The 23,952-nt window shown below is 37.4% G+C and overlaps 1 protein-coding gene across 3 annotated transcripts; it reads left to right on the top strand.

The window, feature by feature from the left end:
- Window positions 1-5,998: 5,998 nt before the first annotated feature.
- On the top strand, window positions 5,999-23,574 carry LOC131168474 (protein BREAST CANCER SUSCEPTIBILITY 1 homolog). Of its 3 annotated transcripts, none has more exons than XM_058127929.1 (15): window positions 6,045-6,121; window positions 6,282-6,357; window positions 6,495-6,548; window positions 6,654-6,724; window positions 14,958-15,071; window positions 17,071-17,561; window positions 17,949-18,059; window positions 18,172-19,221; window positions 19,317-19,417; window positions 20,047-20,233; window positions 20,363-20,463; window positions 20,562-20,688; window positions 20,789-20,954; window positions 22,158-22,276; window positions 22,912-23,574. In XM_058127929.1, the coding sequence occupies exons 4-15, from the start codon at window positions 6,673-6,675 to the stop codon at window positions 23,260-23,262; spliced, it is 2,970 nt and encodes a 989-aa protein (XP_057983912.1). In that variant the 5' UTR covers window positions 6,045-6,121; window positions 6,282-6,357; window positions 6,495-6,548; window positions 6,654-6,672; the 3' UTR covers window positions 23,263-23,574. The 3 variants fall into 3 exon arrangements, with proteins under 3 accessions (XP_057983910.1, XP_057983912.1, XP_057983911.1); XM_058127928.1 differs by having other exon boundaries at window positions 6,282-6,363; XM_058127927.1 differs by lacking the exon at window positions 6,282-6,357 and having other exon boundaries at window positions 5,999-6,121.
- The last annotated feature ends 378 nt before the right edge of the window (window positions 23,575-23,952 follow it).

The raw sequence follows: 23,952 nt of genomic DNA, 5'->3' as shown, positions 1-23,952 counted from the left end.
CAAGTAAGTTATTTTGATATCAAAGTCTGAATTTTGGAAGCTTGCTGAAATTTCTATTTTGTTTCATATTGTGAAATCAAGCTTACCTTGTTGATTGGGTTAACATATTCAAAAGATAAATTGAGTTCTTATTTTGAATTAAATTGCTGAAAGGAATATTGATAAAGTTGCAAAGCGTTGTAAAATAAAATCTCTAAAATCTTATTCAAGTTGATATTTTCATTCATAAAGATTTAATCTTAAATTGGTTCTTAGCTGTACTTGTGATTACAAATCAATTATACTTGTGTGATTATTGAATCTAAAATAGTTGAGAAAGACTTAATAAAAAAATTTATAAAGAAATTTTTAAATCTCAATTCAACCCCCCCCCCCCTCTCTTGGGAGTACACCTTACTTCTCAATCGATACATAGTTCATGCAAGTGCACAACCATCTTCGTCTGGTTGTTTTTGCACATGTTGTGAAGGGCTCCACTAATCTCTTCCTTATTTGGCAATTATGTTATTATCCTCATGGTCTTACTCTGATGTAATCGTTACAAACCATCACATACTCATTGAATCTCTCCCTACAATTACCAAATTGATTTGAAAGTATAAAATATATATAAAAATTTTAGTAGAAGTTGAAGAGTAAAACATTAACAAAAAAATCTAAAATCAGTTAAGATAGTTTCAAAAAATAATATTTTTGCCATTTTTATTTTCCAAAGAAAATAATAATAATAATAATAATAATAATAATAATAATAATAATAATAATAATAATAATAATAAGTGTAAAAAACAAAAAGGAAAACTATTTGAACTAATTGGGACCATGTCAAACCAAATGAACTAGTTTAGCTACGGTAAGAGTGGGGTCTCCTAAAAAAAATATGAGGATCGAAATCATAGAGGATGAATGGTCCAATTTGACCCAATCATCTTAAATCTAATTAAAATATGGTGTGAGGAGCAGGTTCCTTTATAGATCAAATGAATCTACACAAGTGTAAGTTGCTCATGACTGGTGTGTGAGTTGTACAAATGAGTAATTCTCAAGTCCAATTTTGGGATTTGATTAATAGATGAGTCAAATATTAATATGAATGGGTTTGAGTCATTTTGACTCGTGAACAATTTGGTTTGCATTGGACTCATTTATGACTTCATTTAATAAGGTTGAATTAGGCATAATAGAATATAATGTGGGTTTTAAAAGTAGGGTTGTTGAGGCATAGACTTATTTAGCCTAAATTCCATAACTTGAATTTAGTGATGGGGCTAGTCTCAAGGCCAATAGGTTGAACTGGTGGAGCAAGGGCAGTACTAGTAAGAGTCCATTCTGCTTTTTGTCCAACCAAACCCTAAGAGCCCCTTCCATACTGACAAAAAAAATTTGGTCCTCTGGAAGGACCAACATAATCCTCTCGTCTAACAAAATCACTCCAAAATAGTGAGTCCAACTTTGCAACGCCCACATGCAGTCAAATAGGGTCCAATATTGGAGTGATTTTTATTGCGTGAGAGGACCACGTTAGTCCTATCAGATGGCCTAGTTTTTTATCCACATTGAAAGAATTTAAAGAATCAAACTGTTTGTAAGCATCTTAGTATTTTGGCTCCAAAAGGACTCATGAGCTTGTACGTGATTAAAAAAGCAGGGTAAATATATTTATGTTCAATTTTGAGACTTGATTAATAGACGTGTCAAACCTGAACATGAATAAGTTCAATTGGTGAACAATTTGGTTCCATTTATGGTTGGCGGGCTTGTTTATAGGTTTGGATTAAGCTTATTTATGACCTCATTTTTTTTTATAAGGTTGAATTGGGCTTAATAAAGTATAGTGGGTTTACAAGTAGGGATTGTCTAGACATACACTTGTTTACCACAAACTCTGCAACTTGAGTTTAGTGATAAGATCGGTAGGCTAGATTATTCGGACAAAAAGACCCTAAGATAGTACTAGTAAAAGCTTCATCTACTTTTTTCTAATAAAATCTTAGGAGCCTTTTTACCTCTTATAGTGAGAGGGTCTAAAAGAATCAAACTATTTGTGTACATCTTAGTAGTTCGATTTCATAAGGAAGCTTAAACTTGTTTATTTACTTAATAAATAAGTTTGAGCAAGCATATTCAAGTTCAATTTGAATTTTATTAAAAATTTAATAAATAAGGTTGTGCATGGTAAAGTTTGACTTAGATCGACTCATTTTACAGCTTTAACTCAAAGATGCTCTAACACGACAATGTGACTATTCGTGGTCGATGGTGGTTTCAATTGTTAGAAACTTTACATAAGAAAGGATTTTCATCTTAATTTAGGAACCATATTAAGTAAGAATATAGAAACTGAACTATGAGATACCTAGCGCCATTTCTATTGGGTTGACCAAATTTGGATGTCAGTATTTCTTCTTTTCTTCTTCATATTGATTAAGTTTCAAAAATGCAAAAACTACCTGATTTTATCTCTTCTCACTCATTATTTTGTTTGGATTACTGATAGAAAAATAATCAAACTAGGTTGAGTAGTGAGAGGGATCAAAAATCTTAATATAAAATTTTATAAGTGACTTAATCCATCGAAGAGTCACAAATATGACATTTCTCTTCTTGCAAGCTAAATGTATCTTGATTAAATATGATACTTCCTTAATGATATATTGGTTAAGGAGATTCATTACTTTAATAAATACATCTCCATTATTTCAATATATCTTAATTGAGAAACCTTTCATTAACCATAAAGAATACAAGACTTTGGTCATACACCCATATCCATAAATTAAAATACTTAATTTTAATTATTTATTTATATATACACACTCAGCCACTTGTGTGATCATGAAGATCACGTGGAATTCCAATACCGGTTTGTTCTACTAATGAACACCGAATTGGTTCAGAATCTAGATGATAGGACGCAATTTGGAGTTTTTTCCCTTTTTAATTTTATTTTTTAATAAAATATTAAATAATAGTTTGATTGGGAAAAATTTTCCCATTTGAATGTTTACGTAATCTCGCTACTCGGTCTAACGAGATTTAAACAAATCTCACTGGACCAAGCAGCAAGATTGCCACGCGTCAGCACCTGCTTCTTTCCCAAGCAAATCTCGTTGGATGGTCCAACGGGATTTGCTTAACACGCGTCAAAACACGACTCGACAGGCTGTTTAAATCTCGCTGGACGGTCCAGCGAGATTTACTTTGTATGCATTTTTTCTGTAAATTAAAAAATCCTAAGTATTCAATTCTATTTTTATCTTTTTAAGTTTTTGAACACTTAATTTGTGCTTTAATGTGATAAAAATGAAGAAAAAATATAATAAATTTTTTCATGTTTGATTCTAAGAAAAAAAATAAAATATATAATAAATGAATGAGAAAAATTAATTTTACAATCATTAATATTAAAATTTTAATTTTTGAAAAATATTAGTATATCATTAATATAATTATGAGTTAATAAAAATTAAATATAAATAGTATATTTTCTTGTTTTCTAAAAATTTTCAAGTTTTAAAGAAAGCAAAACCTTGTTATTATTAATTTTCATAAAGTAAGCAAAACCTTGTTATTGCTAATTTTCATCCCTCACAAAAGAAGTTTGAAATGTGATGATGTGTCTGGATCATGTTTTTTTTGGTTATTTTTTGTTGAGTTGACGTCGTTTCTGTTCTTGCCTATAATATTGTTGTTACTTTGAAGGTGGGTGGGTCAAACATTCTTATAATTGTTGAAGGGAAATGTGGATGAATTAGATTGACATGTAACTAAATGAACACTGTTTTTTCCATTTCATTTTCTCATGTATGTGATTTTTTCTCCACTGTTGCCAATTTTCTTTCTTACACATTCAAAGTATCGAATTATTGTAAAAATTTCAGCAGAGTTTCCTTTAAAAAATAACCATATTCATCCATGCACCTGTTCAAAGAAAACATTTTTCCTAGGCAATCGATATCAGTATGTTCACAAATTTCATTCACAGCTTTTATACACATTCAAAGTATCGAATTAATGTAAAAATTTCGATAGAGTTTCCTTTAAAAAATGACCATATTCATCCATGCACCTGTGCAAAGAAAACATTTTTCCTGAGCAATCGACACCAGTATGTTCACAAATTTCATTTACAGCTTTCATACACATTCAAAGTATCAAATTACTATAAAAAAGTTGGCAAAGTCTCCTTTTAAAAATGACCATATCCATCAATGCACCTATTCACAGAAAACATTTATCCTCGGCAATCGATATTAATATGTTCACAAATTTCATTCACAACTTTCATATACATATACATATTGGGAAGCAATACATAAGAGCCTATTCAAATACATGCACATGTTCAAAGAAAACAATTTTAATCGGGAATACCAGTGTGGTCACAACATTTATTTACAACTTTCATTCACATATACATGCTAGGGAAAATGAATAAACATTCTCAATGATACATAAATAATGCAATGATGCTATGCAAATGAAAAAAAAAATTGATGATATATAAAGGAAGTAAAAATAATCAATGCTACTCAGTGTCGTATGCAGGTCGTCTCCGATTTCAGGGTGGCTGCCATCTGCGTTTGCCCTCTCTTGGTTGCTTATCTGCATCTAGTGTCTTGTTCCGTCGTCGTCTTGTATGTCTAGCATCTCCGCCAAGAGGTACTGCATAATCAACATCCATGCGAAGCGGATGGGGAGATAACTCATATGATGGCTCTAGATGAGAACGAGGTGGCATGGGGAGTGCATTCATTTCCTCCGCATAAAAAATGTCGTCCAATAGATATGACATGGATGGGGTGGCAGTTAAGTTGGACGTGGCGTCTACCTGTCTACTGGATGGTCCTGCAATATCAGCTCCTGGCGAAGGCGCATACGGTGCTGGCCAATATGCCTTGTGCCTAATCGGATTAAAATCGGCGGCGTACGTTGCATAGTGCTCGGCAGTGCTCCAACATGACTCAACATACTGGACAACATTCAGTCATATCTCTACACATGTAGCGAGAAGGTGGGAGTAGGGAAAGTGTAAAGCTTGACACTTCCCACATAAGCATTTGCATCCATTTATGCTCAAAGTTTGGACATTATTTCCTTCATGTGGCCCCGTTTGCGCGGTTGTTATGCTAAAGGTATCCCTTGACCGGTTAAACGTCGTGACTCGATGTCCGGTAGCCTTGAGCTTCCTTCTTTCCATCGCAAGCAGGATATGCGGAGTAAAGCATTTCCTCCAGCTATTGTGTTATGAGCAGCCTCCCGTCGGCTATTGAAATAATGTACAACGCGATAAAATGTTAGTTGTACAATGACAGTTATTGGGAGGCTACGAGCTCCTTTTAGGACAACGTTGAAACATTCCACAAGGTTAGTGGTCATGTTCTCATACCTTCGTCTATCCTCGTGGCACTAAGTCTACATATGAGGAGGGATCTGCTCGAAAAACGACTTTGCTGATTCTTCACCCTCATCGAATATCCTCTCCATCCACTTATTAAATTTTCTTACCTGATGCTAGCTCCCTTCCCATTCGCTCAGTCATACGCTTCAGATTGACACTTTATACTTTCATATTAAAATTTTCTAACCATGTGTCGAAGGCAGAATCAGTGGTGGGTACATGATGATTGCCAATCAGGATTTCGTGGCACTGCAGCAAGAATTCCTAGATGCTGATTTGATATCAGCAAGTTCTGCCAATTCACGCGTCAAAACTAGTTTTCTTTCCTAAGGAAATCTCGTTGGACCATCTAGCGAGATTACGTAAACATCAAAATAGGAAATTTTTTTCCCAAACAAACTATTATTTAATATTTTATTAAAAAATAAAATTAAAATTGGAAAAAAAACTCATGCAATCTGACCGCGCGAACCGTACAAAAAGCAATCGTAGGGATGCTTGTCCTCTGAGAAAATTTCGGCGGGCGAGTTACTGACGTTTTCGCGGCTTAAAATTCAAATATATTACCCGCGATCTTACATTGAAATCTCCCCCCGTGTTTTTAATCACTTCATCTGGCCCTGTATAGTTTTGACACAGAACAGGGAAAGCAGACGGGAAAAAAATGGCGGATGCTTCTCATCTCGAGAGAATGGGCAGAGAGCTCAAGTGCCCCATCTGGTATCCTCATCGCCTCTAATCACCTTAATGCATCAAATGTTTTCGTTTTTTTTTTATCAATCGCTAATCACTTTTTCCGTTTCCGTTGCTTTTGTTATTTGATCATCGGTAAAAATCTGTATTCGGCTTTGCTCTATCCCCGCAATTCCTGATTTTTCAGGATAATTGGTTTTTTGGTTGTCACATAATGCTGGAACCCTATTTTATCAGTTAAACATTGAGTACTCTCTCGATAGGTTTGTGTATGTGTTGGTGGGTGGGTGTGGAAAGCTCGAATTTGTCAATTAACGTTATACATGCTTGGTTATTTTGCATTTGGCTGGGAAGATTTTATCTGGGGAGTTATTGAAGATTTGCCATTTTTGTTGTGCAGCTTGAGTCTGTTCAATTGTGCAGTTTCACTCACATGCAATCATGTATTTTGCAAGTAAGGTTTTTTATATCCTTTTTGTTATTAAAAAAATCATTATGGAATTTAGTTATACCGTAATTGAAAAACATTGACGCCATCTTTCGATTTTTTTTTTTCTAGTTCATGTATCGTCCAATCTATGAAATCAGTTTCCAGTTGTCCGGTGTGTAAAGTGCCTTACCGGCGGAGAGGTACGTACGGAATTCAAACATAGAGATGTTGGGAAATACTAAAATGATTGATTTTGTTGATGAACTGTATTGTTGAATGAGAAAATACTACTCAGCAAAAGGGGGGGGGGGGGGGTGAGAAAATGCTACTGAAAGAACAATCATGAGCCCAGAAATTTCAGGGCTCACTAGGTTAGCATTTTGGAAGTACTTTTCTTGCTTTGAATCCAACATTGCTTTGATTTTGGCTTTCAAAAGCAAGAAAAGTGCTGTTAAAGTGTATTGCAAAATCCTAATCAATACGAAGGCATTTTAATTTAGGATCTCAAGGAACCAATTATGCCCACAAAATATTCCCATCTTATTTTTTTGGTAATCTGTATCCCATGTAAAGGGCATCTGGATTCCCAGGCACATCATTTGCCGAATCAAATGAGCTGGTTTATGTTCATAGCAATTATTATTCACTCTTTACATCCCTTTCCATCTATAACAAGGATTCCTTCTATTTCTACTTGTGCCGTACGTACCTGTGTAAAGATACATTTTTAATCTCCTTTAAAGGGCTATCCAGAAGTTACAGGTTTAGTACATGACTTTATTTTATTCCATCACTTTATTTGTGTATGTTGTTCATTTAACTTTTTATTCCATTCCTTTATCACTCCATTTCATTCTGGGAACCAAACATGATGTTAGTGTGTCAGCAATGTGCAAAACTGTATGACTGATTATTAGGGGTATAAAAGGTTTTGATGCAATGTTTGGTACAAAATGAAATTGAATGGAATTGATCACTTTGTTTTCACATGTTCATCAAATAAATTTTCATTTCATTCCACTTCTAATCCATTCCATTCCAACATACCAAACATCATGTGAGTGTACATATACTATGTGCAAATAGTATGGAATCAAATTTGTTACTTGATTTTTACATGTTGATCATTTAATTTTTTATTCCATTCCATTCCTTTCCCACCCCGCCCCTTATGCAAACCAAAGGTGACATAAATTCGAACACCGGATTTCAAATTAATATTATCATAACTGATTTCCAAGGGAGAACATAAACCTATTGTCAAATGATGAAAATATAATGTTGACATAATATCATATTAGCACCTTCTGGCTCTGCCAAATCCCTTGCCCCATATAGAACATGATGCTTGTCCTTTGATATTGGGTGCATTTGTCCATAGGTTTGAGTGTTCGATTGGCTTGCATTGAATATCATATTGTGCATCAATATTTCAAATTTTGGTTCATACCTTCCTTAGTTTTTCTTGCCATAAGGACTATAACTAGGTTTTCAATTTCATTCCAATCAAATGTTAATCCTATTGCAGCAAAAAATCTTATTGTGAATATTCAATTCCTTTTTGTCAAATTCATAAGTTAACCATTGAGGAAGTACCAAAAAAAAAAGAAGATAATTTTGTGCTCTAACCTTGGATTGTTGGATTGAAGATATTGAATGACATATAAACGCAAATCTGTCATTACTTTAGCTCAAACACAAGGCAAATCAACACCCAGTGATGAGTTTTTACCCTTTTGTTTCACACAAGATTTCTGTTCTCATTAAGCTCATCTTGAGACATCTACGTTATCTTTTGACAGATGTGCCGCTCTAGCCAAACTCTCCATCTGACAATGTCTTCCCCCTGGATCGGCCCATCGAAACAGGCCTTGGGTCCAAAAATAAGGGCAATAACCCTGCCTCCGATTCGCGGAATAAGTAAAATAACGTTAAAAGTAGTGGTATTTCACTTGTGCCATTTCTGGCTTCCACTTATCCTACACCTCTTAAGTCATTTCACAAAGTCGGACTAGAGTTAAGCTCAACAGCGTCTTCTTTCCTAGCTGATTCTGCCAAGCCCGTTCCTTTGGCTGTGGTTTTGCTGGATAGTAGATAGAGACAGTGAGAATCTCGTTAATCCATTCATGCGCGTCACTAATTAGATGACGAGACATTTGACTACCTTAAGAGAGTCATAGTTACTCCTGCCATTTACCTGCGCTTGGTTGAATTTCTTCACTTACATTTAGAGCACTGGGCAGAAATCACATTGCGTGAGCATCCGTAGGGACCCTCGCAATGCTTTGTTTTAATTAAACAGTCAAATTCCCTTTGTCTGTACCAGTTTTGAGTTGACTGTTAGATGCCTGAGGAAGGCCACCAAAGGAGTTGTTCCCAATTCGTCCCCCGAGCACCACGCAACGACCTACTTTCGTCGCGAGAGCAGCTTGAGCAGTCCATCTACAGCTGGCAGTTTCGAGATTGGGACCCCCGTGCCCAGCCCTCAGAGCCAATCCTTTTCTTGAGGTTATAGATCCATTTTGCCGACTTCCATTAACCAGAGGTTATTCACCTTGGAGACCTAATGCGTTTATAAGTACGATCGGGTGTGGACGGCACTTGGTCTTTCGGATTTTCAAAGGCTGCCAAGGGCGCACTGAACATTGCACGACGTGCGGTGCTGTTCCAGCCACTCGACCCTACTTTCGGTTGAGCCATTTCAAGGATGGGCAGGTTGTTAAATAGACGCATGTCACCACATGGCCCAACGATGACAAATCTGGATCTCAACAATGCGTAAAGCCACGTGTGGTTTAGTGTCACTGTGCACTATGCCCAACAATGACCAATCCAAATGTTGACACTACACATAGCACGTTGATGCATGTCACCGCATAACCCAACGATGACCAATCCGAATGTCGACACTGCGCACAGCATGTCGACGCATGTCACCGCATGGCCCAACGATGACAAATCCGAATCTCAACAATGTGTAAGGCCACATGTGGTTTAGTGTCACCATGCACTATGCCCAATGATGACAATTTGAATGTCGACACTGCACACAGCATATCGACGCATGTCAACACATGTCATTGCATGACCCAACGATGACAACTCCGAATCTTAACAATGCCCACACCATGCCCAAGCAAGGCCACGCGTGGGTTTATTGTCACCGTGCACTATACACAATCAGAATGTCAACATTGCACACATGTCAATGCATGTTGTCACGGTCCGCCTTTTTCACACCGTTGTGAAGGGCCGTGCAGCGCTAGCTAAAGCACTCTTGCTTAACTAGCCAGCCTATTGTTTACCAACATTCATCCACGAAGCACTTTCATTAACATTCAATCAGATAGCAGCGGAAATAATAATCAATTCATGAAAGCCGTGGCAACCAAGCAGTAAATATTGAAGCAAACGTAATTCATTAACAAATCCTCCGTTGACATGTTGTACTTAGTGAGGGAGGCAAGTAGGCTAAGCACGTTGACAATTGCTAGTGAGTTTTACAATGATTGATGAACACTCACCCTCCCCTAAAGAGCTTTCTAGGCCATTCTCACTTTAGCACTAGGAAACATCAAAGTGACCGAGGAGTCATACTGCCTTATTTGGCTTACAATGAAATAAATACTAGAAAATAACGCTACACTAGTATTTACATGATGGAAACCCATCCCAAACACACGAGATAAGCGGTCATAGGCAAGCATAATGCCCTGAACAAGCTTAGCCCGTGACATTCTCCCCCACTTATGCGGTCGACGTCCTCGTAGACTTTTGGCGATAGGTACACTTCAACTTTGTCCACGAATGGCTTCAAATCTTCCGTAGAAATCCAGCTGATTTCTTTATCATCAAGGCACTTCCACTTCACTAGGAACTTCTGCCGCTTCTTCCTTGAGGATAGGAACTTTCTGTCTGCAAGGATCTCTTCAACATCATGTCTATCAGGTTGCACTGTCTTCAACTCTGCGCTGTTTGACTGACTTTTGCTCAGGTCGTTGGTGTTGGCGTTGAATGGCTTGAGGCAATTGACATGAAACTGTGGTCTTCTCTCCTGTTCTGCCCACTTCTTCATCTGCTTAGAAGCTTTCTCCATATAGGCTTGGGCAAAGTCTGCATTCTGTCTCCCTTCACTGGTGAAGATGTACGCCCTAGGACTTTTTCGTTTGTACGGCTCGCCCACTGTGTGAGGTAACAGTGGTAGCTAGCCTGTAACAAGCTCAAAAGGGCTCTTGTTGGTTGTTGAGCACCTTTGGGCATTGCCACAGAACGGAGCCACATCAAGTAGTTGCACACCATTCTTCTGGTTGTCATTGACACAATGGCACAAGTATTCATCTAGCAGCTCTCTGAATCTATTCATTTGTTCGTCTGTCTGTCGGTGATAACTCGAAGAGATGTCAAGGTGTGACCTGAATATCCTGAAAAACTCTGTTAAGAAGTTGTCAGTGAACATTAAATCTTGGTCACAAATAATAACTTGGGGAACACCCCAATATCTCACAATAGTCACAAGGAACAATTGTGTCGTCCCCTCTGCCGAACAGTACTTTGGTGCAGCCATGAAAGTACCATACTTCTTCCGCTCCCCTTTGTCTTGTTGGCAAGTGAGACAAGTTTTGGTATAATCAACCACATCATCCCACGTGTGCGGCCAATAATACCTCCCCAGTAGTCCTGTCCTTGGAGTCATTCTCCGCGAATACCCCTTAACGAACTTCCTGTAGAAACTAGTAAGGCTAAGAAAGGAACGCAACTCCTTCACTGTCGTGGGGATCTTCCGTTCTTGAATCATCCTTACCTTCTCCATACCCCTCCGGATACGACCTTGTTCAACGACTTGACCAAGGAATTTGTTGCTTCGCCGAGCGAAAGAGAAATTCTCCTTCTTCACATTCAGACTGTTTCCCTTCAGCCTGTCGAACACCTTCCATAGATGCTCTTCATGTTTCCTCTGAAACAACACCGATACTCCCAACGGTGTTTTGGAAGGGCGAACACATCCCGCTTCTACTTCATCAAGTTGCTTCCCCAACTCTACTATCTCTCTAGGCGCAATCCAACATGGCCTTTTAGCAGGTGGTTTCACTCCTGATAACAACTTGATCTCTTGCTCCACAGTCCGTCGTGAAGGCAAATTGTGAGGCAGCTTATCCGGCAACACCTCCTTATCCTCATCCAACACCGCTTGGATGGTCGTAGGCTCCAGCTCTTGGCCTACTTCTTTGTCTACCACCACCGTGGCTAGACGTGTCTGCTCACCCTGACCCAATCCTTCATTGAGTTGTATGGCTGAAAGGGACTTCCCTTTGTCTTCTTTCATTGCAACGACTTGCACCATGCACGAGTGATCTCCCATCAGACACAGGGAACCAGCCGAAGGCATCAGCACTGCCCTCATCCCCATTAGGAACTCCATTCCTAGAATGACAGGATAGTCATCCAATGGCACCGCTGTGAAATTCGCATGACCTTCCCACTGTCCAAGCTTTATAACCACTTGCTTGGCTACTCCCAGAGTAGGCTGGGCTACAGAGTTAACTGCTTTCACGCGTCCTGTATCCTTCTCTAAGGATAAGTTGAGTCTCCTTGCTTCCAACTGCGAAACAAAATTATGAGTAGCTCCCGTATCCACCATAGCGCGAGTACTCTTCCCATTTATCCTCAAGTCCACAAACATTAACCCTTTTGCTCGTGTAACTTTCGGTGTTTTTGCCTGCTTTTCCAATGCGTTCACTAACCGCACTGAACCCACCCTCGGGGCATCATCCTCTTTCCCATCATCTTCCACTGCCTGTTCTACAATGGAAGCTTGTAAGGCATTAAGTGATGCTTTGTGAGGGCACTCAAAAACTCTATAAGGACCTCGACACAAGAAACACTCGATTTTACTCTTCTCCTTTCCATTGGGTGTGTTGAACCCTTGAGACGACAAAGCTTCCTGTGAGGTTGATGATTTAGAGTCGGCTCCCCCACTCTTGGGTTTGCTATTCTTGAAAGACTTTCCACTGTTTCCCTCTTCCCCAAACCGTTTGGACGAAGCGGTTTCATCACCAGCGTAGTCTGTCAAGCGCTCTGCAGCCGCTTGTGCAGTTGACAAGTCTTGAACCCTTTGCCTATGAAGTTCAGTTCTTACCCACAGTTTCATCCCCTCAAGAAAATAGAACAACTTGTCCTTCTCCGACATATCCCGAATATCCAACATTAAAGTAGAAAATTGTTTCACATATTCACTGATTGACCCCGTATGTTTGAGATCTCTCAGTTTTCTCCTTGCATTATACTCAACGTTCTCAGGAAAGAATTGGGCCTTGAGTTCTCTCCTCAAGTCTGCCCAACTATCAATCACACAGTTTCCATTTTCAATTTCTCTGTACTTGGTACGCCACCACAGTTTGGCATCACCAACCAAGTACATGGTCGCAGTATCCACCTTTGCCTGTTCTGAGGCCATCCTCACAACGCGAAAGTACTGCTCCACATCAAACAAGAAGTTTTCTAACTCCTTGGCATCTCGGGCACCCCCATACGTCCTGGGTTCTGGTATCTTGGTCTTGCTAACTCCCGGAGTGTTGGAGTTCCCCATAGCAAGAACCATCACATTTACCTTTGCATCTAGATTTGCCATCCGGGCTTGCAAAGTTTCCACAGTGTGGCGAAAGTCCTCTGACATGTCGCCTATCAAACCTGCTTGATGTTTTTGTGATCCCCTCACTTCATCAACAAGTTCTCTCATCTGGGCCACCTCCGCGGCCATAGTGTTGGTTGACTCTTCAACCTGTGCTTCCAGCACGCTGATCCTCTCAGCATTGTTTGGTGCCATGGTCACTTACCAAAGCTTCCCAAATCCAACAACGAAGGCAATCGAATTCACGTAGCAACTCAATCTTGGGCTCTCACCAAGTGTCACCAACTTGGGCTCTGATACCAAATGTCACGGTCCGCCTTTTTCACACCGTTGTGAAGGGTCGTGCGGCTCTAGCTAAAGCACTCTTGCTTAACTAGCCAGCCTATTGTTTACCAACATTCATCCACGAAGCACTTTCATTAACATTCAATTAGATAGCAGCAGAAATAATAATCAATTCATGAAAGCCGTGGCAACCAAGCAGTAAATATTGAAGCAAACGTAATTCATTAACAAATCCTCCGTTGACATGTTGTACTTAGCGAGGGAGGCAAGTAGGCTAAGCACGTTGACAATTGCTAGTGAGTTTTACAATGATTGATGAACACTCACCCTCCCCTAAAGAGCTTTCTAGGCCATTCTCACTCTAGCACTAGGAAACATCAAAGTGACCGAGGAGTCATACTGCCTTATTTGGCTTACAATGAAATAAATACTAGAAAATAACGCTACACTAGTATTTACATGATGGAAACCCATCCCAAACACACGAGATAAACGGTCATAGGCAAGCATAATGCCCTGAACAAGCTTAGCCCGTGACACATGTCAACGCATGTCAATGCATGGCCCAATGATGACATGCCCACACCACGCCCACACAAGGCCATGCGTGGTTTAGTGTCACCATGCACTATGCCCAACGATGACCATCTGAATGTCAACACTGCACACAACATGTCAACACATTGCCCAACAATGACAAATCCGAATCTCAACAATGCCCACCTCACGTCCACGCAAATTTCAAAAGCATTAACTAAATTTCAAAATTATTAACTATGGTGGCTTTGCTGCCTTTACATCGTCTCATTCAATTTTAATGCTGTTTTTGAGAAGTAAAATCAGATTAGTTGAAAATGTGTCTTAAGATTTCCAAAGTGTTTAATTCTTACATACAATTTTCTACCTTCAAAATTCTACGAGAAATTATTTTTAGACCTGAATTATATACATAGATTTATGGGGATGGAGGATGTAAAACATCTTTTAAAGTAATTCATACTTTGCTTAGAACTTGATGTGCAAAACTTTTGTAGTCCTGGCCTCTATGATAGTTATTTCAAAGTGCATTGGATATGACATTAATTTCAAGTCATTTTGGTGGAGGAGGGGATAATTTCTAATGGGTTTTAAAAATTAACAATAATATATGAAACTATATTTGTGAGGCCAAAGGATTGCCACTGGATCTGCCACTTCTTAAGAGAAATGATTAGTGGGCAAGTTATTCCATTAACATTCAAATTTCTTTGTTTCCATCTTGTGTAAAACAAAATTTAAGTTTTATTCAAACATTTATACCAAATTATTTGTTTTTCTTTAACAAGTTAACTTGAAGAGATGAATTTGATCACCAACACTGCTGTTAACTATAGCTAAAACTTAAGGTTTGTAGGCCTAGGAGGTTCAAAGCAACCTTGTTCCCAACTAGTTTCTATAATTTATCTTCTTCAGTATAACTGGATCTTGTTCTCACAGATTTTTATGTCTTTATTAACCTTTTTTTTTTTTTTATCTTGCAGAGGTTAGACCAGCTCCTCATATGGATAATTTGGTGAGTGTGTATAAAAGCATGGAAGTTGCTTCAGGCATCACTATATTTGTCACCCAGAATGCACCCTCAACAAAATTATCAGGTAAGGCAACATTATGTGCATTTGATATGTTAGCCCGACTAGCAATCACATCCAACATAAATAATGCTTGAAATTAAGAGAGTAAGGACAAGACAGAGACAGAAGTTTGTAGTTGTTTGACCAGACTCGAGGCCTATGTTCATTCCTCATGTAGAACCCCTTTGAGATTTCCATTAGTCATGGCTTTTTTTATGATGAAGATTAAAACACTTCTACAAATGGTTCCCCATGAAGCACAAGGGAAACACTTCCCATGCTAGGCACATGACCTTACACTGCAGAAGGACTACTACTCACATGTTCTTGTCACTTGAGAACAAGATTTTACACACTCAAAACTCAAGAAAAAAGAAATAATCAATTCAAGGACTTATGTCCAATTGAAATTGGAAAACCTTCCAAAGGTGGTCAAGCTAATTTGAAGGATGATAAATTTGGGTCAAGTTGCGATGCATGACTATTGTTGTTCTTTAGATGAATATATGTTAAATAGCCTTCCAATTTCTTGAAGCTTTTGAAAACCTAATGTATACTTCTTCAATTGCATGGTCAAGGCTCTATCATTTTAGCAAATGCAATCTCCAGTCATCTTTACTCAATCTAATCAATATTCTCTGCAAAGTGAAGAAGCTTTTAAAGATGGTAAGTACCAAGCATGCAATATGGATTAAGTCCAAGACATGCAATTGTTTAAAAAATATTCTTTGGTTTAAATGATAATCAAGGAATCTTAAGGAAGATATTAAGGGAACTAGTTCAAAAAATTTATCATTATGAATATATACTTCATCAAATGTTTTCAAGGTCAAATTGAAATCTTGCAATGATCCAGTAAAGGAAAATCGACATATGGGAGTTTAATAGGCCATTTGGGGAGAAAATGAATCAAATGTACTTGGCTTCTTTAATAAGGCTTGATGAAGAGTTATTCAATAAAAATACATACAACTCATGAATATATATATTTTTTCTTGTACAGTCACATGGCACAAATCAAATTTTACCAAACTGAACTGGCCAAAATGCCTTAACCACTTTCCTCTACCAAAATATGAACAACAACTTCAAGTGAGAAGGATTTTAAAATCTATTATCGATATGATTCAGGTGAGAGTTTAAGTAGCATGCAACATTACTTGCTCACAAAAATCTAGGAATCACACACCACGATTAATAATTTAATATTGATTTTAGAATCATCAAAATTAAGCTTTAGGTTCTCATGTTCGTTAAGATATTTGGAAAGTAGTGATAAATGCACTTAGAAGTAGCACACAAGTTATAGAATAAAATATTAGAATCACACAAAAATGCATAAATGAATTTTGTATTTGTTTTTGAGAATTTCACTTACCAGAATGCATAAATTGTAGTTGTTGTCGTTGTGTGCGTGTGCGCGTGTATTTCAATTAGTTACATGTCTCATTCCTAATGTTTTTCTATGTGTGGTTTTTTATATCTTCATTCTGGTTTCTACTTGGAGAATATTACTAGGGCAAGTGTACTACTATTGTAACATGTCACTTATTATCAGATAGAGAAGCTTGCAATAAGTTCAAAGACTGATTTGGGGCTAGATTTTCATATATCTACTGCCCATTTTGTGTATCTTTTAATGACACTCATTTTATGATGCAAATTATTCTTAAATTAGCTTAGATCAATTTAGTTGTTAAATTAATTTTGGGGAGCTGAAAATTCATTTTGAACCTAAAATCACTTTAGGACAGGAGTTGATAGTCAAAGCTTTTTCCAAAGCTAATTTTAGTATAAAAATCAAATTCCAGCTAAGTTATAATTAGTACACTCTTAAAATTTTACTTTCACTTAAAACTGTAGCAATGTTATAAATCTTAATTGAAACCTCCTGGGACCTCATTTTGTTATATTTAGTTGTACTGCAGCACTTTGTTTTATACTTAAGTGGAATCAACTGATTAAGCAAATTAATTTTTTAAATCCAGTGTTTTCTCATTTTGAATTGTTTCTCATGTTGCAGATGAAGGAAAGCAAGTTGAAAGTGATTGCTGCCATGGTAAGCAAGAGACTGGTGGAGCTTGTCAGGATAAAGCAGAAGATAAAAGAAAATCGAAAGGAAAAGGATCCAAAAAATCATTCCAAACCAACCTACAAAATTCTGGTCCTGACACTACCAAACCTTCCTTTCCAACAAAGAAAAGAGTTCAGGTGCCACAGAATCTTCTTTCAAAAACCCCATTGCAGCCTCAAAAATGTGAATCTGGTTTGGTTGAAAGTACCAAAGAAGGATCTAAGAATGGTTCAAATGTTATAAATAAGAATCCAGTTCTATATGGAAAGGGAGAACCCGTTTTTTCACCATTCTTCTGGTTGAGAGAGGATGAGGATGCTGAAATATTAAGTCAAATGATGGACTCTGATCATGTCATGGATACGCCACTGCTGAATGCCCCTTCTTTTAGTGATATGAAGGATTCAGATGAAGAAATGCCCTCTGACATAATGCAAGAAGTAAGTATTCAGTTACAAGCTTGGAGTTCACTTGAAATGATTCATAATACATCCTTGGTTGACTTGGTAGTTGAATATGGTGCTTTTTGCATGTCTAATCACATGTTATTGGACCTGGGGCTCCAATTAGCATTCTTAAAAATGGATGTGGTTTGGCTAGGTAACAGTAGTTTGATTAATTTACGTATTACTAATGGTACACTAATTTGATACTTGCTTGAAGTCATTTCCAAGGATATGCTCACTTTTGCCAGTCAGCCTGGGTGACGGTTATCCATTTTTGGAGTTTTTGTCTTAGCCTGCGTTGGCTCTAGAACAAAGCCAAGTTACCATAATTTCTAGATTTTCCCTCAATATGTTGTGTTATGGTTTGCTAACCTTATGTAGGGGAAAGTGCATAGCAGTTCCAATGTTGCAGACTGTTTTGATAGTGCGATGTTTGACTGGACGCAGCGACCTTGTTCCCCTGAACTTTGTTCAAGTCCAATTGGAATGCAGGTAGTAAATAATTCCATTTTAAATATATTATCCATCTTATAAATGATATATCTCCTTATATATTACATCACTAAATCTGTCTGCTTCTTAATGAACTTGGAACCTGATGCAGTTTGGAGATACTGATGAATTTGATGGAATTCAAGAAAAGGAATTGAACACTTTCTCAAAGAGTACAACTGCATATGGCCAAGAACCCTTTACTGAAGCAGCAAAAACACTGAATACCAAACAAAGAAGTGATGTTCCAGATTTTGAGTCACCCTCTATGACCCACTCCAAAAATGCCTGTGGTCATATTGAAACTAAAAAGTCCAATAAGAAATGTAGGAAGTCAATTGCAACAGCCCAAAAGAAGCACAAAAAGAAAAGTATTGATCAAATTCTTGATACTAATGTCAATCCAAATATAGTAGCTGATTCTGTTGAGGAAACATGTGATAGGAATGTCAATTCTACAAACCTTGCAAATATAACTAATAAAATGTCTAAGAAGACTGTATCTGATATGGGAGTGATAGATTCAACACCTGATGGTGTTCCTGCTTTATTTGTTCATGCAACACATCTGAATGAGGGCATTAATATGATCAGTAATCTGCCTTCTGCATTTGATAACAAACATGGTAGTCATGAAGATTTTAATGCGAAGACCATACAGAGTCGTGAAAGGATCAACATGCAGGGCCAGAAAAATGCCTTTGTGAGATCAAAAAAGCGAAAGCAGGGTTTCGGGAAGGATAGCATACTTGAAGTTCCTGCAACAAAAACACAAAGAAACAAGGTTGCATTTTCTGAATTGTCCCCTTTATCTGTCCCTGCAGTTGATGAGAAAGCTGCTAATTTTGGGGAAAAAACAAGCCAACAGGCAAGAGAAATCAAGTCTTCAGTGAATCCAAAATGCAGTCAAAGATTGAGATGTTCAAAAAAGTTGAAAGTTTCCTCTGATGTCCCTAAAAATAAAATGGCTGATGACATTCAAAAAGGCCATATGAAAGTTGCTGCTGCAGAGGAAAATCAATCCAATGGTCATCCTGATTTCAATGATCTTGATCATGCATTCACAGCAAAGATTGCCAATAGTGGAGTGGTTTTGCGCAAATGTGAGACTGTTCCTAAAAAATTCCAGTGTGCCTTTTGTCATTCTGCAGAAGACTCTGAGGTACCCATTTTTTCTTGTCACGTCACAACTGCAGTGCCTTTTAAGTTTATCACATGCTAGAAAAATGCTTCTCACTGTTGCAAACCAAATTATAGGCTTCAGGAGAGATGACCCACTACTTCAATGGCATGTGTGTCAAAGCAGATTATAATGGCGGATGCGATGTAATACACTCCCACAGGAATTGCACTGAATGGTATCAAATCTTTAATTTGATATGTTCTGGTCACTGAAATAATTGCCATGTTATTTTGAAGCTAATCATTGAGCAGGATTAATTTTAAGAAAAATTTTTATCAGTAGCTCTTGCACATGTTTTGTGATTTAATAATTTATGATATTGACAAAAATGGGTCTTTGAACAATTCTCTAGTTGGGAAAAGGCTTAACTGTGTATATTGTTTTACTTAAGTATGTTGAGAACCTTTAAATCACATGTAAGGAAATTCAAATGACCTATGATGCTTTTCCAAAAATAGATATTATATTTATACATATAAAAAAGGGCAGCCTGGTGCACTAAGCTTCCGCATGTGAGGGATCCAGGGAAGCGGCAAACCACAATGGATCTATAATATGCAGTCTTATCTTTCATTTTTGCCAGACAGTTTTCACATCTTGAAACCGTGACCTCCAAGTCACACAGCGACAACTTTTACCATTGTGCCTAGGCTCTCCTTCTATGTATTATTATTATTATTATTATTATTATTAAACTTCAAATTTGATGAAAAAAAGGGGTTAGGACATCTGCTGATGTTAATCTAGCCTTTGAATTGTAATGTTAACTGTGTTATTCTGGAATTATGTAAAATATATGCACAGGGCCCCCAATGTTTACTTTGAAGATGAGGTTGCAATCAATCTTGAAGCTGAATTAGCTAGAAGTCGGAGGATTAAATGCAGTCTCTGTGGAATCAAAGGGGCAGCTCTAGGGTGTTATGATAAGGGCTGTCGCAGGAGTTTCCATTTTCCTTGTGCAAAGTTGGTTCCACAATGTAGATGGGATGCTGTAAGCCTCAATCATATTGAAATCTTATTTACAACTTCAGAAAGTTCCTTTATTTTAGATATAAATATTTACTTCTGCGCCTACTGTGTACTTCATCGTACTCATTTCTCTCTCCTTTCTCTTAAACAGGATAACTTTGTCATGTTATGTCCTCTTCATGCCTCTTCTAAACTGCCTAATGAAATTTCTAGTTCTCAAGGTAAAGGGAGGAAGAAGTGCATTCTAAAAAGGTATGCCGACTTTTCTGGGAGGCTTCTGATTATGTATGGATGTTTTAAAGCACTTTTGCTGTGTAAATGCAATTTTTATCTCATCTTTCTATTCTCAGGCAATCACATGATCCTCAAGCTAAAGCTGCAGCTAAACAAGATGGCTTTTCAAGTTCTCATAGGAATTTATTTGGTTCTACTACCAAATTCGTTCTCTGTTGTTCAGGTCTCACAATTGCAGAAAGGGTATGCAAACATGTTATGATAATTCCTTTATTTTTTTTAGAAGGGAGTGGGGGGTGGTGGAAAGGGAAATATTTTCTTAACTTGATTGCTCTTACTGCAGGAAATTGTTTCTGAATTTGAGAGGCTCTCTGGACTTAAAGTGCTAAAGAAATGGAATTCTAGTGTTACACATGTCATTGCATCAACAGATGAGAATGGGGCATGCAGAAGAACCCTCAAAATCTTAATGGCTATTTTGGAGGGGAAGTGGATACTCAGTATTGAGTGTATGTACTGTTCTCCTTTTATATGAATTTATTCACTTGAAAAAATAAGAAAAATGCACAATGCTTATATCACATGTCACTGAGCACAAGGCTCCCATACTGCATCAGAGATTTGGGTAGCGATATTTAATATTGTTAGAGTCGGGGTCTACCTTGAATTGTTGAGAAGTCTATGAGTTTGAATCATAAGATTCTATGAAATAGGAAAATAACAGTTAAATCTTAAAAAAACAAGCGTTAACCTGGCATTTTAAAATAACTTTAGACTGAGATGTGATTAGAAGTTAAATTTAGGAAAATACAATTACTTTATGAAAATTAATTGTGTGGTTATATTTTTTGGATCTAAATCCATATAAAATGGTGAAGAAGGATTCAAATGAGTGTGATCTAAGGCTTTGTTGTTTGTAATGTTGCTATAGACTACAACAACAAGAAGTCAAGCCTTAAGCTCCACTAGGTGGGGTTGGCTATATGAATCCTTTTTTGCCAATTTATGTGATCATGGACAATTTCCTTCGACAAATTCTGGGTACTTAAATCCTTACCATCTCATTCCAAATTATTTTAAGTCTGTTCCTACCCCTTCTATTGCCTCCCAATAACTAACTCACTCTTCCCACTGACATACCATGTTTCTTATGTTGCTATAGAAGGGATATTAAACCAAGAATAATATAATGTTTCTTTTCATAATGTCTAATCAATTAATTGAAAAAAGAAAATCAAATTTAAGAGAATAAGAGAATGAAGCAAAGCAGTTAGTCATGTGGTGTTAGGTTAAGAGAAGGTTGTTAAAAGAAAGACTGCTCTGAAAAATTAAGAATTCTATGCTTGTGTCGGATGGTAGGAATCCACAATCCCAGGACTTGGATGATGATCCTATAGGCGTCCCACCACCCAAAGATTTTTATTGGGAATCTGATTGCTTTTGTAACTTTTATATCATATAATCATAAGATTCTAAGCTCTGAATTGGGGTTTTAACCACATTGGCCATGATTACATGGCCTTACCTCCAGATTTTTGGACACTTTTTTGTGATTTGAACCTTACCTTCAGGTTTGTGTTGCATTATTACTGCTGCCCTCATTAACTGTGAAAATTTTATGCATTGAAAAATGAACATAAAATTTGTGAATTTGAATCATGTATGTGAGCAGTGTTGCTTGTACTCAACATTTTCATTTGGTGGGTATACAGGGATTAAAGCTTGCATGAAGGCCATGAAACCTGTTGAGGAGGGGCAATACGAAATCAATGTTGATACTCATGGAGTCAAGGATGGTCCTCAGCAAGGAAGATTAAGACTTCTTAACAAGGTACATTCCTGAAGGCTAAGATTCATTATCAGGGTAAATTGTTCATTGTGTTCAACTATCAGAATAATTATTTTTCAACTACATGATACCGACTATAATTCTCTATTTCAGATCCTCACTGGATCACACTAATACAGGCACACTTGAAGTGGCCCACCTTAAATGTGCTCTTTCATGCAAGTGTCTTCCATAGTAAATGAGCTAAAGAAAAATTTTTGGTGTGTAATTTCCTTTGCTGGGTTTCATAATTTAGCACCATGGTTTTCAGTTGTACGGGGTGGTTTCCTAATGATCCTTCTTGTCTCCAATATCATAACACTTCCATTTCAAGCAGGCTTACAACCAGAAAATAAGCTTCCCTTGATTGGACATCATGGGCTTATATTTCCACGGCTAGATTTTCCATCTCTAGAGCAGGATTCACAGCATATTAGTAGAGTATGGACATCTTTAGTTACTATATAGATTGTCAATTTGGCTTATAATTCAACACAAATATGATTGTTGGGGATATATTGCATGAATGGTTGAATCTTTACAATATTGTGCATGCACACCGCATGTGTGAGCAGTTATCTGCCTGCTTCCATGTGTGCAACTCAACTCCCATTCTCAGCCAATTTTCTTATATGCAGCAACCCAAGCTTTTTGACGGGATGAAGTTCCACCTTGCTGGGGATTTTGAACCTTCTTATAAGGGGTATCTGCAGGATCTTGTAATTGCTGCTGGTGGAACTGTTCTGCAAAGAAAACCCATTTCGTGTGACCAGGAAGCAAAGCCATCTGCGTCCTCTACATCATCGACCTTCATAATTTACAGTCTTGAGCCACCTGATAAGTGTGATCCCAACAAGAGGAATATCATTTTTAATCGTAGGAGGCTTGATGCAGAAGCACTCTCACGTTCATCGGGAGCCAAATTAGCAACCAATGTGTGGGTTTTGAACTCCATTGCTGCTTGCAAGTTGCAGAGTGTAACAGAATAACATTCCCAAAATTACTAATGCATTTCATGTTTCATCAGTTTTCTGGGATTAAGCGTTTATTCAATGTGAATATTTCAAGTTAGCGATGCATAGCAGGCTTCATTAAAGAGTTTATAAAAAATGTCAAGAGTTTTGGTAGTGTGTTAAAAGCTTTGTAACTTTCAGGGATGATCACTGTTATTTGTGAGTCCAAACTGGTCATGTTGCCCAATCAGAACTTCCTGAAATTTGTTAGTGTTAAGTTGCATATGTTTCAATCCCTTGCAGTCATTGGCTTAATCAATAATTTAAATATGCTATTCTTGCACCCAAGCAGTTCATTTTCATGTAATGCAAATGTATATTTTTCTAGAATTTGAGAAGCAGGAAACATAATCTAGTGGATTCAGTTTCTGTATATTTTTAGATTTCAAATCTTAAAAACTTAAAAAGGTTTGACTTCTTTCCTGCACATTCTCAACAAGAAATTCAACTTCCTTATGACTGGTCTTTTGATTTGTCCTTGAGAAAATGTGCATCTTGTCAATAGAGTTTATGCAAGACCAGTTTTAGGAACAATGTCTTTGACATGCCTTGTTTATAATATTTCATTTTTCTTTTTACTTGTAAATGTCACGCGCATTGCATGAGATCGCAAGTGAATAATTTTTATTAACATATTTAGATAATTTTGATGAATTAGTTGGTTTT

The sequence above is a fragment of the Malania oleifera genome, chromosome 11, assembly GCF_029873635.1.
Source record: "Malania oleifera isolate guangnan ecotype guangnan chromosome 11, ASM2987363v1, whole genome shotgun sequence".
NCBI classification, from domain to species: domain Eukaryota; kingdom Viridiplantae; phylum Streptophyta; class Magnoliopsida; order Santalales; family Ximeniaceae; genus Malania; species Malania oleifera.
The sequence above is the reverse complement of the archived record's forward strand: the minus strand, read 5'-3'. Positions and strand labels throughout refer to the sequence as shown.